The sequence below is a fragment of the Ranitomeya variabilis genome, chromosome 1 (genome assembly GCF_051348905.1).
Source record: "Ranitomeya variabilis isolate aRanVar5 chromosome 1, aRanVar5.hap1, whole genome shotgun sequence".
NCBI classification, from domain to species: Eukaryota; Metazoa; Chordata; class Amphibia; order Anura; family Dendrobatidae; genus Ranitomeya; species Ranitomeya variabilis.
Genome location: NC_135232.1, coordinates 1043036871 through 1043052116, shown reverse-complemented (window position 1 = coordinate 1043052116; position 15246 = coordinate 1043036871). Strand labels below are relative to the sequence as shown.

General features: G+C 42.9%; 1 protein-coding gene across 1 annotated transcript in view; it reads right to left on the bottom strand.

The window, feature by feature from the left end:
* Positions 1-15246, bottom strand: part of DLC1 (DLC1 Rho GTPase activating protein) — a 705112-nt gene that overhangs the window by 557895 nt on the left and 131971 nt on the right. The window contains exon 3 of the mRNA XM_077279712.1: positions 10196-10351. Within this exon, the coding sequence (XP_077135827.1) occupies positions 10196-10351 (156 nt within the window). The remainder of the gene's footprint in view (positions 1-10195; positions 10352-15246) is intronic.

Sequence of the window (15246 nt, the reverse complement as noted above, 5' to 3'; positions counted from 1 at the left end):
ACAGGTACATACTACATACAGGAGGAGATGACATACAGGTATATACTATATACAGGAGGAGATGACACACAGGTATATACTATATACAGGAGCAGATTACCTACAGGTATATAGTATATACAGGAGGAGATGACATACAGGTATATGCTATGTATAGGAAGAGATGACATACAGGTATATACTATATACAGGAGGAGATGACACACAGATATATACTATATATAGGTGAGATGACACACAGGTATATACTATATACAGGAGATTACATACAGGTATATCTAATATATAAAGCTAAATGTGTGTATGTATGTATGTATGTGTGTATGTCCGGGATTGGCATCTGCACCGTCGCAGCTACAGCCACAATATTTTGCACAGTCACACGTCTGGACCCCGAGAGCGTCATAGGCTATGTTGTGAGGTGAAATTTTAACCCCGCGCGTTCCAATTCACCAAACAATTTTGCCCCTATCTACATAATGGGGAAAAAGTGAAGGGAAAAGTGTTGGAGGAAAATTGACAGCTGCCAGATGTGAACAATGGGGACTTAAAGAATGAGAGCGATGGCGCCAAAGAGTATATACCGTACAGTTGCTAAGGTGGGGCCCCGACATGGGATACTCACCACACACGGGGATATGAACACACACACACAAAATGCGCCACACACTACCACGTGCTTGAACACATATACCACCCTCAGCACACATTTCACCACACACACACCAACCTCGCCACATAAAAGTCGAAACACAAAAGTCACCACTCAAAACTCGCCACGCGCAAAACTCACTACATGCAAAACTCGCCATATGCAAAACTAGGCTCACGCAAAACTCGCCACACGTGCAAAACTCACCTCATGGAAAACTCACCTCATGCAAAACTTGCACACACAGAAAAATTGCCACATGTACAAAAGTTGCACCACATGCAAAAGTTGCCTCACACAAAACTTGCACATACTCAAAACGCACCACACATAAAACTCGCCATGCGCAAAACTCGCCATGCACAAATCTTGCTGCACACAACTTGCTACACTAACCTGTCACATGCAACTCGACACACAAAAAGTTGCTACACGCATGTCACCACACAAAACTCATCTCACAAAAGTCGCTACATGCATGTCGCCACACGCAACTCAACACACACAACTTGACACATGAAACTCGCCCTAAAACACACAGAAGACTGGTATTATCCTTCAAAAATAAAAATCGGATTAATAAGCAGACAAACTACAAGAGCAACAATTGTACCATATAGGAAATACGGCAGCTGTCAGACACATGACCTGTCTATTATGTGTATGTGTGAGCTAATATATACTGCCAGGGGGGAGGGCTTCCTGTTGGCTGGGGATTTATCCGGCTGCCAATAGCAACCAATCACAGCTCAGCTTCTATTTTGCTACAGTTAATTAATCTGAGCTCTGATTGGTTAATATAGGCAACAAAGACATTCTCAGTATAACAAAGCTAATATATGTTAAGAAATGCTTCTATTAGCTTAGTTTTTGCCTTTTAATAATTACATTTCTATCTATTTGTTTTGTGGTTTTTGTGTGCAGAATAAATTTTTGTTAACACATTCTATTTTGCTAACAGCAGTCATTAACCCGGGCGAAGCCGGGTAGTACAGCTAGTACAATATAAATACGCTTTAGAGGGAAGCGGTCAGCATGTTTTACGTATGATAGTAATGGTATGGTTGTCCACCTATGACCCCTTTTTTGTAAAGATCCAATATGCCGATCATGATAAATCTAGAGTGGAAGCCATATGCAAACCAGCTTGGAAATGTACTGGTGATTTGTCCCTGCACTTTGAAGGGTGTTGTGAAATTGGATTTTGGGCTCCCCCTGTGGCCACTGGTGGAATTGAACTGGTGTGCATCATCCTCTCTGTTCACCTGTTTCCATCAGGATGTGGGAGTCGCTATTTAGCCTTGCTCCTCTGTCACTTCCATGCCGGTCAACATTGTAATCAGAAGCCTTTCTGTGCATGTTCCTGCTGCTAGACAACTCCCAGCTAAGTTGGACTTTAGTCCTTGTTTGTTTTTGCATTTTGTTCCAGTTCACAGCTGTAGTTTCGTTTCTGTGTCTGGAAAGCTCTTGTGATCTGAAATTGCCACTCTGATGTTATGAGTTAATACTAGAGTCTTAAAGTAATTTCAGGATGGGTTTTGATAGGGTTTTCAGCTGACCATGAAAGTGCCCTTTCTGTCTTCCTGCTATCTAGTAAGCGGACCTCAATTTTGCTAAACCTATTTTCATACTACGTTTGTCATTTCATCTAAAATCACCGCCAATATTTGTGGGGGCCTCTGTCTGCCTTTCGGGGAAATTTCTCTAGAGGTGAGCCAGGACTATATTTTCCTCTGCCAGGATTAGTTAGTCCTCCGGCCGGCGCTGGGCGTCTAGGGATAAAACGCAGGCAACGCTACCCGGCTACTGTTAGTTGTGCGGCAGGTTTAGTTCATGGTCAGTTTAAGTTTCCATCCTTCCAAGAGCTAGTTCTTATGTTTGCTGGGCTATGTTCTCTTGCCATTGAGAACCATAACAGTTTGACCGGCCCCAAAAAAGGGTTAAATTAATTGACAGAGAAAGGAGAGAAAGGAGAAGTCTGCTGAAGATTTTTTTTTTTTTTTTTTTTTCTCAGTTCTGAGTGTGCTTGTAATTGAATCTCTTGCAAGTCTGCCTATATTGCAGCCTTTCTCTCTCTCTCTCCTTCTAATCCTGGAATGGCTCTGTGTTCACCTGTTTAAAATGGATATTCAGAGTTTAGCTGCAGGTTTGAATAATCTCACCACGAAAGTTCAAAATTTACAAGATTTTGTTGTTCATGTTCCTATATCTGAACCTAGAATTCCTTTGCCTGAATTTTTCTCGGGGAATAGATCTTGCTTTCAAAATTTCAAAAATAATTGCAAGTTGTTTTTGTCCCTGAAATCTCGCTCTGCTGGAGATCCTGCTCAGCAGGTCAGGATTGTGATTTCCTTGCTCCGGGGCGACCCTCAGGATTGGGCTTTTGCATTGGCTCCAGGGGATCCTGCATTGCTCAATGTGGATGCGTTTTTTCTGGCCTTGGGGTTGCTTTATGAGGAACCTCAGTTAGAACTTCAGGCGGAAAAGGCCTTGATGTCCCTATCTCAGGGGCAAGACGAAGCTGAAATATACTGCCAGAAATTCCGTAAATGGGCTGTGCTTACTCAGTGGAATGAGTGCGCCCTGGCGGCGAATTTCAGAGAGGGTCTCTCTGATGCCATTAAGGATGTTATGGTGGGGTTCCCTGTGCCTGCGGGTCTGAATGAGTCCATGACAATGGCTATCCAGATCGATAGGCGTCTGCGGGAGCGCAAACCTGTGCACCATTTGGCGGTGTCTACTGAGAAGACGCCAGAGAATATGCAATGTGATAGAATTCTGTCCAGAAGTGAACGGCAGAATTTTAGACGAAAAAATGGGTTGTGCTTCTATTGCGGTGATTCAACTCATGTTATATCAGCATGCTCTAAGCGTACTAAGAAGCTTGATAAGTCTGTTTCAATTGGCACTTTACAGTCTAAGTTTATTCTTTCTGTGACCCTGATTTGTTCTTTATCATCTATTACCGCGGATGCCTATGTCGACTCTGGCGCCGCTTTGAGTCTTATGGATTGGTCCTTTGCCAAACGCTGTGGGTATGATTTGGAGCCTCTTGAAACTCCTATACCCCTGAAGGGGATTGACTCCACCCCATTGGCTAGCAATAAACCACAATACTGGACACAAGTAACTATGCGGATTAATCCGGATCACCAGGAGATTATTCGCTTTCTTGTGCTGTATAACCTACATGATGTGTTGGTGCTTGGATTGCCATGGCTGCAATCTCATAACCCAGTCCTTGACTGGAAAGCTATGTCTGTGTTAAGCTGGGGATGTAAGGGGACGCATGGGGACGTACCTGTGGTTTCCATTTCATCATCTATTCCCTCTGAGATTCCTGAATTCTTGACTGAATATCGTGACGTTTTTGAAGAACCTAAGCTTGGTTCATTACCTCCGCACCGGGAGTGCGATTGTGCCATAGATTTGATTCCGGGTAGTAAATACCCTAAGGGTCGTTTATTTAATCTGTCTGTGCCTGAGCATGCTGCTATGCGAGAATATATAAAGGAGTCCTTGGAAAAGGGACATATTCGTCCTTCGTCATCTCCCTTAGGAGCCGGTTTTTTCTTTGTGGCTAAGAAAGATGGCTCTTTGAGGCCGTGCATTGATTATCGGCTTTTGAATAAAATCACGGTTAAATATCAATATCCGTTGCCACTGCTGACTGATTTGTTTGCTCGCATAAAGGGGGCCAAGTGGTTCTCTAAGATAGATCTCCGTGGGGCGTATAATTTGGTGCGAATTAAGCAGGGGGATGAGTGGAAAACCGCATTTAATACGCCCGAGGGCCACTTTGAGTATTTGGTGATGCCTTTTGGTCTTTCAAATGCCCCTTCAGTCTTTCAGTCCTTTATGCATGACATTTTCCGTGATTATTTGGATAAATTTATGATTGTGTATCTGGATGATATTTTGATTTTTTCGGATGACTGGGACTCTCATGTCCAGCAGGTCAGGAGGGTTTTTCAGGTTTTGCGGTCTAATTCCTTGTGTGTGAAGGGTTCTAAGTGCGTTTTTGGGGTTCAAAAGATTTCCTTTTTGGGATATATTTTTTCCCCCTCTTCCATCGAGATGGATCCTGTCAAGGTTCAGGCTATTTGTGATTGGACGCAACCCTCTTCTCTTAAGAGTCTTCAGAAATTTTTGGGCTTTGCTAACTTTTATCGTCGATTTATTGCTGGTTTTTCTGATGTTGTTAAGCCATTGACTGATTTGACTAAGAAGGGTGCTGATGTTGCTGATTGGTCCCCTGCTGCTGTGGAGGCCTTTCGGGAGCTTAAGCGCCGCTTTTCTTCCGCCCCTGTGTTGCGTCAGCCTGATGTTGCTCTTCCTTTTCAGGTTGAGGTCGACGCTTCTGAAATCGGAGCTGGGGCGGTTTTGTCGCAGAGAAGTTCCGATTGCTCCGTGATGAGACCTTGTGCTTTTTTCTCGCGTAAATTTTCGCCCGCCGAGCGGAATTATGATGTTGGGAATCGGGAGCTTTTGGCCATGAAGTGGGCTTTTGAGGAGTGGCGTCATTGGCTTGAGGGGGCTAGACATCAGGTGGTGGTATTGACTGACCACAAAAATCTAATTTATCTTGAGTCCGCCAGACGCCTGAATCCTAGACAGGCGCGCTGGTCGTTGTTTTTCTCTCGGTTTAATTTTGTGGTGTCCTACCTGCCGGGTTCTAAGAATGTTAAGGCGGATGCCCTTTCTAGGAGTTTTGAGCCTGACTCCCCTGGTAATTCTGAAACTACAGGTATCCTTAAGGATGGAGTGATATTGTCTGCCGTTTCTCCAGACCTGCGGCGGGCCTTGCAGGAGTTTCAGGCGGATAGACCTGATCGTTGCCCACCTGGTAGACTGTTTGTTCCTGATGATTGGACCAGTAAAGTCATTTCTGAGGTTCATTCTTCTGCGTTGGCAGGTCATCCTGGAATCTTTGGTACCAGGGATTTGGTGGCAAGGTCCTTCTGGTGGCCTTCCCTGTCTCGAGATGTGCGAGGCTTCGTGCAGTCTTGTGACGTTTGCGCTCGGGCCAAGCCTTGTTGTTCTCGGGCTAGTGGATTGTTGTTGCCCTTGCCTATTCCGAAGAGGCCCTGGACGCACATCTCGATGGATTTTATTTTGGATCTTCCTGTTTCTCAGAAGATGTCTGTCATCTGGGTGGTGTGTGATCGTTTCTCTAAGATGGTCCATTTGGTTCCCCTGCCTAAGTTGCCTTCTTCTTCCGAGTTGGTTCCTCTGTTTTTTCAAAATGTGGTCCGTTTGCATGGTATTCCGGAGAATATCGTTTCTGACAGAGGTACCCAATTCGTGTCTAGATTTTGGCGAGCATTCTGTGCTAGGATGGGCATAGATTTGTCTTTCTCGTCTGCTTTCCATCCTCAGACTAATGGCCAGACCGAGCGGACGAATCAGACCTTGGAGACATATTTGAGGTGTTTTGTGTCTGCAGATCAGGATGATTGGGTTGCTTTTTTGCCTTTAGCGGAGTTTGCCCTCAATAATCGGGCCAGCTCTGCCACCTTGGTGTCTCCCTTTTTCTGTAATTCGGGGTTTCATCCTCGATTTTCTTCTGGTCAGGTGGAATCTTCGGATTGTCCTGGAGTGGATGCTGTGGTGGAGAGGTTGCATCAGATTTGGGGGCAGGTAGTGGACAATTTGAAGTTGTCCCAGGAGAAGACTCAGCTTTTTGCCAACCGCCGGCGTCGGGTTGGTCCTCGGCTTTGTGTTGGGGACTTGGTGTGGTTGTCTTCTCGTTTTGTCCCTATGAGGGTTTCTTCTCCCAAGTTTAAGCCTCGGTTCATCGGCCCGTACAAGATATTGGAGATTCTTAACCCTGTGTCCTTCTGTTTGGACCTCCCTGCATCTTTTTCTATTCATAATGTTTTTCATCGGTCATTATTGCGCAGGTATGAGGTACCGGTTGTGCCTTCCGTTGAGCCTCCTGCTCCGGTGTTGGTTGAGGGCGAGTTGGAGTACGTTGTGGAAAAAATCTTGGACTCCCGTGTTTCCAGACGGAAACTCCAGTATCTGGTCAAATGGAAGGGATACGGTCAGGAGGATAATTCTTGGGTGACTGCCTCTGATGTTCATGCCTCCGATTTGGTCCGTGACTTTCATAGGGCTCATCCTGATCGCCCTGGTGGTTCTGGTGAGGGTTCGGTGCCCCCTCCTTGAGGGGGGGGTACTGTTGTGAAATTGGATTTTGGGCTCCCCCTGTGGCCACTGGTGGAATTGAACTGGTGTGCATCATCCTCTCCGTTCACCTGTTTCCATCAGGATGTGGGAGTCGCTATTTAGCCTTGCTCCTCTGTCACTTCCATGCCGGTCAACATTGTAATCAGAAGCCTTTCTGTGCATGTTCCTGCTGCTAGACAACTCCCAGCTAAGTTGGACTTTAGTCCTTGTTTGTTTTTGCATTTTGTTCCAGTTCACAGCTGTAGTTTCGTTTCTGTGTCTGGAAAGCTCTTGTGATCTGAAATTGCCACTCTGATGTTATGAGTTAATACTAGAGTCTTAAAGTAATTTCAGGATGGGTTTTGATAGGGTTTTCAGCTGACCATGAAAGTGCCCTTTCTGTCTTCCTGCTATCTAGTAAGCGGACCTCAATTTTGCTAAACCTATTTTCATACTACGTTTGTCATTTCATCTAAAATCACCGCCAATATTTGTGGGGGCCTCTGTCTGCCTTTCGGGGAAATTTCTCTAGAGGTGAGCCAGGACTATATTTTCCTCTGCCAGGATTAGTTAGTCCTCCGGCCGGCGCTGGGCGTCTAGGGATAAAACGCAGGCAACGCTACCTGGCTACTGTTAGTTGTGCGGCAGGTTTAGTTCATGGTCAGTTTAAGTTTCCATCCTTCCAAGAGCTAGTTCTTATGTTTGCTGGGCTATGTTCTCTTGCCATTGAGAACCATAACAGAAGGGGCAGTCCAAGTACATTATCAGTGCATTTCTAGCATGTAAAAGTGGCAAATTGTTCTTGTACTTCTTGATTTTTAGTAATGCAGTAAGATCAAAAGAAGCAATATTTCCATAAAAGGTGTTTTAAACATTATTTTTATTATCACAAATGTGCTTTAAACATAATTTTTCTGGTCCTTCATAATATGTAAGTATTACAGATTCTCCTCCTGTACTTGGTGTACTTGGTGGTGCAGTCTTCCTCACAAACGGTATAGCGCTCCTTTTGTCAATGGCTTCTGATAGAGGAACACATGACCAGACCTGTCCATCAATCTCATCCAATTGAAACAGCTTTCTCATGTGCAGTTGTATTCAATTGGACGAGGCTGATGGACCAGTCTGGTCACATGTTCTATTATTAGCCATTGAGAAAAGGAGCACTGTGCGGTCTGTGAGGAAGGCGGCATTACCAAATACAGGAGGGGAAGCTGTAACACATACATATTAGTAAGAGCCACAAAATCAGGTCCCGAACACATCTGTTAATATAAAGATTAAGGTGGAAACCTCTTTAAAGAGAACCTGTCACTTGATTCATGCTGTTCAAACTGTGGGCAACATGACTCGGAGCATGAGATTACAGACAGGCATATTTTTCTCTGAAATGCTTCAGCATTTCAGAAAAAATATACTTTAATGGGAACCTGTCACCCCCAAAATCAAAGGTGGGCTAAGCCCACCGGCATCAGGGGCTTATCTACAGCATTCTGTAATGCCCCAGATGTATCCTGAAAGATGAGAAATAAAGGTTAGATTATACTCACCTGGCCGGGCAGTCCGATCCGATGGGCGTCACGGTCCGGTCCGGGGCCTCCCATCTTCTTACGATGACGTCCTCTTCTTGTCTTCATGCTGCGGCTCCAGTGCAGATGCACTTTGTCTGCTCTGTTGAGGGCAGAGCAAAGTACTGCAGTGTGCAGGTGCCGGGAAAGGTCAGAGAGGTCTGGCGCCTGCACACTGCAGTACTTTGCTCTGCCCTCAACAGGACAGACAAAGTACGCCTGCGCCGGAGCCACAGCATGAAGACAAGAAGAGAACGTCATGGTAAGAAGATGGGAGGCGCCGGACCGCAATGCCCATCAGAACAGACCACAGCGGGACCGCCCCTGGGTGAGTGTGAGTATAATCTAACCTGTTTTTCTCATCTTTCAGGATACATCGGGGGCTTATCTACAGCATTCCAGAATGCTGTAGATAAGCCCCTGATGCTGGTGGACTTAGCTCACCTTCGATTTTGGGGGTGATAGGTTCCCTTTAAAGACCAAACCTGAAGACCAGACTAGTCTGAGGCTGTGCCTGTCTGGCTTATTCCAGTGCTGCCTAGGTGATTGGCAAGTGTAAGGTTTTTAGACTATTTGCCATGTCTGCTATTATTTTCAGTAGAACCTAGTTTTCTCTGTCGGCCATTTTGTTTTTTGCTGCTCTACCTTGCCCTTAACCAGTATGGAGTTCTCAGTTTCTATGTTTTCGCCCTGTTCTCTGTCACTTGCCCTTTAAAGCCGCATCAGCTGTTTAATCAGTGCTTCAGAATCAAGTCTACAGTTTACCTGTCACCTTGCTCCTGGAAGTCTTGGACTTATTATCCTAACCACCTTCTACTTCGGATCCTTGGACATGTGTGGACTCAGGAATCCCTCAGCTTACCATCAACATTTGCAAGGGAAGTAAGAGAGAGGAAACTTGAACCTATTTCTGTGACTTGCTGAACTTAAGGTTTATTCCTGCCTGTCTTGTCTCCTGCCTTGTACCTGCAACTGTGTTGTTAACGCTTTCTTGTATGAACTAATACAAGAACTACTTAAACAAGCCTGAGTCTTCTGTGTTTCCTCGCACCCAAGCACAAGACTCTATACAGATTGTATTTTATATTTGACAGCAGGCCTCACACTATCAAAGTGACCTGTCAATCACTTGCTGCGCTGCTGGGAAAAGCTGGACTGGGGCAGCACCAGATTAGTCTGGTCTCCAGCTATAGTCCCTGGTTCGATCTATAAAGCACCACTCCAGCCATTTTTTTTCAGCGCTTGAGTGGTGCTTTTAATCTAAGGTACCTGCCTCTAGTCTTATATTTACCCGTCGGCGCCTTGACCTTTTATCAGCAACACTTCAGTCCTGCGGTTCTATTTTGTGACACAATTTCTGACTGTACGAAAGACTAAAGTATCAGTCACAAGTGCTCGATGTAAGTCTATGAGAGACAGAAAGAGGTTCTCATACACTTACATCAAAAAGTGACCTCCGACTCGCTCCAGAAAACACTGAAGCAATCCGGTAAGTCATAACTTGCTAAACACCCACTGGAATGGCACCAACAGAAGATGAAGATGCCGGCGAATAAGTATACTTCTAGGGTCAGGGAACTTAGAAGATTAGAAGCATCGCCCCAGCTAAAATACTAGACTGGTGCCTTAAAGTATATATTTTTTGAAACTTTGGCATTTCACAGAAAACTATACCTGGATGCAATCATGCAACCAGGCTCAGATTCATGCTGCCCATTGTTTGCACACCAGGAATCAGGTGACAGGTTCTCTTTACAGTGCGATAAGTGGCATAACTGATTGACCTTACAGATGTAATACTTACTTGTGTGGATTGGAGATACCTTTGACTCAAAACTTGTTTCCGAGACAGAGACGGAGAAGTGAGTGCATTGTCTATGTCTTGGTCCAGCTGATCCAGTTTCATTATTAACAGCACCATAGAATCCAGTCTTGATGGTTCTCTGACATGTCTAAATTTCTAGAAAAAAAAATGTTACATTTTTAGTCTTTTCATTAACTAGAATAAAAGAATATTATTGTACATTGCAGTTGTAGAGATATGACACATCTATTATTATTATTATTATTATTATTAAAGAGGATTTTCAACTTTGTTGCACTGATCAGTAAAGAAAGTTGGCATAGTTGACATTTCTGGCAAGATTAATGAGACACGTGTTACCCTCCACTGCCTCCAAAAAGAGTTAATGTTTCTAGCTGGCATACCACCCTAAGGAATATGACAATATTTTGAATATCTATATGTCTCTAACAGAAAAACATCTTCCTATGTCTCTGTACGAAATCCAAGGCCTACAAAGATACAGTATGGAACCACAGAATGCAATATGTGTTATATAGAGATCAGATCATTGATTTGCAACAAATCAAAGTTGTGATGAATTCCACGAAAAATTTAGATTTACAAGAATCTTAATTTACTCATTAACATTCATAAATAAAGTGAAATGTTGGCTAGTCAGCTGACATATTGTCAGATTGTTTTGAGGCCTGGGAAGGACTGAAAAAAACAAAAGATTATACTCATGTGTCATAGGCTCATAGTCCATCACCTTAGCTCCCTAGCTCCCCACCTTTTCCATCGGTCTCTGCTCTGGGTCTTCTGGACTCATGTCTTCTGGCTCTGACTAGGCCTCATAGAGACAAGTGAGGTGTGATGCACATCATTGACCTGGTCCCAAAGTCTGCAGGCTGGAGGATCCAAAGTTAAAGAGGTTGTCTGGTCTTAAGCTATGTGACTGCATACTTGTGATTTCTCACATCGAGCACACTGCTCTCCTTGGGAATTCTCCAGTGCTTGCGCCAGTATAGGGAGGTTATGTGACCGCAAACATGCAATATGTATACTCATTCAAACTAGACTGTTTTGGGCCTGGCTCAGTACACTTGCATTGAGCGAGGCCATGCCCATCTAGCTGGGAGCATGCATATCGCATACTTGCAGTCACATGACACCCACTCCCGGCTCAGGAGAATCCTCACAGTGTGCAGTGTTCACAATGTAAGGGTTCACAAATCTGCAGTTGCATAGAGTGACTGTAGACTTGCACATTAGACCAGAATTTGAATTTGTAAGGACTTTGTCTGGAGGTGGAGCAACAGAATAGAAGAGGGGAGGGCTTAGGAGAGTTGAGTATAATCTTTTGTGGTTTTTTATTTATTAATTTATTTAATCTTTAATTGTGTTGTTAACCCCTTCCCTTCTGTCATTTTATTACAGTATGCTTTGGGATCTGGACAGATTTCATAGCATATTAAACTTCTTTTCGGGGCACTTTTGATTTGTGATGAATGTCAAATTGACTAATTAGAATTTTTTAACCGCTTTAGATTAATTGAACCCAAAACATTTTTTTTATTTGATAAATAAATAATAATCTTTATTTTTATATAGCGCTAACATATTCTGCAGCGCTTTACAGTTTGCACACATTATCATTACTGTCCCGTTGGGGCTCACAATCTAAATTCCCTATCAGTATGTCTTTAGAATGTGGGAGGAAACCGGAGAACCCGGAGGAAACCCACGCAAACACAGAGAGAACATACAAACTCTTTGCAGATGTTGTCCTTGGTGGGGTTTGAAACCAGGACTCCAGCGCTGCAAGGCTTCTACTGTTCTAACCACTGCACCACCATGCTGCCCCACAATGCTTGACAATATAAGTTTGCATGGAGCCAAATTCAGCCACCATTGTGTGATCCCAAGTCAAGATGTAATTTAACTTCATTAGTTCACTGTCAATCAGGAAAATAAAATAATCAGTGACCTTAATTCTTCAGTGTGAGGATCCTTACAAACAACTCCCCAATATGTCTGTTTTTTGAGGCACTTTATGGTTTACGTATTTTTTTAAATTTCTACTACAAACACAAAGTGCAATCCTGAATAATTATAACTTAATGTAGAATTCCACAACATTTGCTTTATTTTTCATTAAGTGTTAGACCAAATTGAAGAACTCACAGTCTTAGTTCTCAGTAACAAAGTCATAGAGAGAAGAAAAAAGAGAAAACATACAGACAAGCTTTTTTTTCCCATGGGTTCTGGACACCTGCAAGGAATCATAACATAAGATAATTTCATAAAGCATCTGAAATCATTATCTCTGCTCATGGAGCCAGCCAAGTCCTAGCTTTGATATACACACAATTCATTTTCAGTCAAGATTCATGGGACTTACATTTATTTTCCACCTGACTCTAGATACTAGGACGGCATATTTATATTGTGTACAAAGCATGTCCTGAGAACATGGAGAATTAGTCCTTGTACCTTCTAAATTATATTAGTTTTATGGGGAAACAAGAAATATTAGGCCAAAAATAATCATTTTAGACTAAATCAGTTCAGAGGGTATTACATTATGAATAGTTCACAAAGCACATCTGCAAATTTGCCAAGATTCTGCCACATTAGAGGTACATTTTAAACGTAAAATTATATTTTGCTAACTTAGAAACAAAGGAAACAATCAGAGCTTGACCACAGAGGTCTTATCCTTTTATGTTCTCACGTAAAAGGAAAATCCAAATATCTCCTTGCTTACATGTCTACAGAGTAATGTTGTCATAAGCCACCCAAGTGTCAAAGGGTATGACTTATTGGATCTTTGTACCGTGTTAGCCAGTAGATAGAAAAATGTTAATATTTGAGAGTCCTGTATTATACCTGTTGAAGATACCAGAGTAGTCTCAAAAGCTTGCAATTTGTTACCATCTTTTCAGTTAGCCATTAAGGGTATGTGTCCACGTTCAGGAAACGCTGCGTTTTTGACGCAGCGCTGAGCCGCAGAGTCAAAAACGCAGCGTCCAGATGTTACAGCATAGTGGAGGGGATTTAATGAAATCCCGTCTCCATTGTGCATTAAAAAACGCATGCGTTTTTCCCGCAAAAACGCACATGTGTTGCGTTTTTTAAGAACGCAGCATGTTGCTACAATGAGCAAAACACGCAGGAACACCGCAGGTGACCTGCCAGTGACCTCAGGTGCAGTTTTGGTCAGGATTTTACCTGCATAAAATCCTGACCAAAGCCTGAAGCAAACCTGAACGTGGACACATACCCTAAAAGGTATCAAACATTGAGGACTCTCAAATTGTAATATTTTTTGATTTATAGAAGCATATGTGATGCTAATTATTCTGCTTTTTTTCTTCGATAGAATCATTAGGTTAAGGCTGCTTCGCTATTATCCAAAATGGTATATGATAAGCTTTAACATGCTTTCTTTAAATAGGGTAGCATAACAGAATTAATTTATAGAATATATTTCTAGTGAAAGATTCATAATTTTCATTAGTATTAACTATTTATTTGTTTATTTCCTGTTGCATAAACAGTACAGAAAAAGTCAAAAGTTTGGACACACTCGTTCGTACAGTGGTATGTATCCCTTTTTCGTATTGGAATTACCACATTGTAGATCGAGACTGAAGACAGCAAAACCATTAATGAACAAATATGGAAATCATAAAGGAACAAATATGGAAACAAGTAGTAAAGAAATGCGTGTGAAACAAACCAAAGTATCATTGGGAAGTCACTTGAAATGGCTTGAAGAAGTTCCCAGAGAAGCTGAGCACTTATCTGCTGCTTTGTCTTCTCTCTGTTGACCAACTCATCAGTTGGGTGATGTTGAAAGCCATGTAGAAACAGCATTGCATCCCACACGAATGATGATTCCACTAAGTGCAAACCTGGTGGGGTAGCATGTTGTTTTAGAATGCTGTGGTAGCCATATTGAGTAAGTGTGCCTTGATTTTCGGAATTAATCACCAACAGTGAAAGGCTAGTTTCACATTTGCATCAGAATCTGCAGCGTTTAATCCGCAACTGCAAATGCAGGAAAAACCACATGGAAACGCGTGCAAATGCAGCGTTTTTTAGATGCATACGTTAACGCATGTGTTTAAAAAATGCGGCGTTTTCACGCTTTTCCATGCGTTTTGCATGCGTTTGCATTTTCTGTACGCATGGTGAAAAATTTAACAGGAGAAAAATCTAGATAAACAGACACCGCCAATGGGACTACAGTGGGCTTGTATTATGGGATATCTATATATAGACCCTAGGACTGCTGAAATCTTAACAGTTTGCTACTGTATCATATGTCATGATGGATCTTCGCATGGAGAGCTTTTATTTCAACCTGGATTTAAGCATCAAGCTGTTTCTTGCCTGTGCATTTGCTTGGGAGCAACAAAGAAATAGAGAATGACAGAGAAGACATGGCGTAGGTGTTTTTGAAGACACCCCATTACTGAACTCCTAGAGAGCCGTGGAGCCTATCACACGCTATATGGCGAGCTTAATGCCAACCCGGACAAATTCCCGGAATATACCAGGATGTCTCAAGACTCTTTTCGGAATTTGCTTGGTCGTGTCCAAGGAGTCATCCGGAGACAGGACACCGAGCTCCATAGAGCGATTCCAGCAGAAGAATGTCTCCTGGTTACATTAAGGTACATAATAATTCTAAACAAATTCCAGTCATAATTATTGTTGGTCTGCCATGTATTATTTGTATTTTCCTTTATGTATTTAGCAGAACACCACCATAAATAGAATTGATTGTAATTTTATTTTTTTATTTTATTTCAGATTTCTGGCAACCAGAGAGAGCTTATCATCCCTCCACTTCCAGTACCGGCTTGGAATTTCTACCCTGTCTGGTATAGTTTCGGACATCTGCTGGGCTTTGTGGAACGTTCTCTGGGATGAATTTAGACCCCTACCCAGCGCGGACATGTGGATGGAAATTGCAGAGAAATTCTGGAGTGTGTGTGAATTCCCCAACTGTTTGGGTGCGGTGGATGGAAAGCACACACACATTATCAAACCCGCCAGAA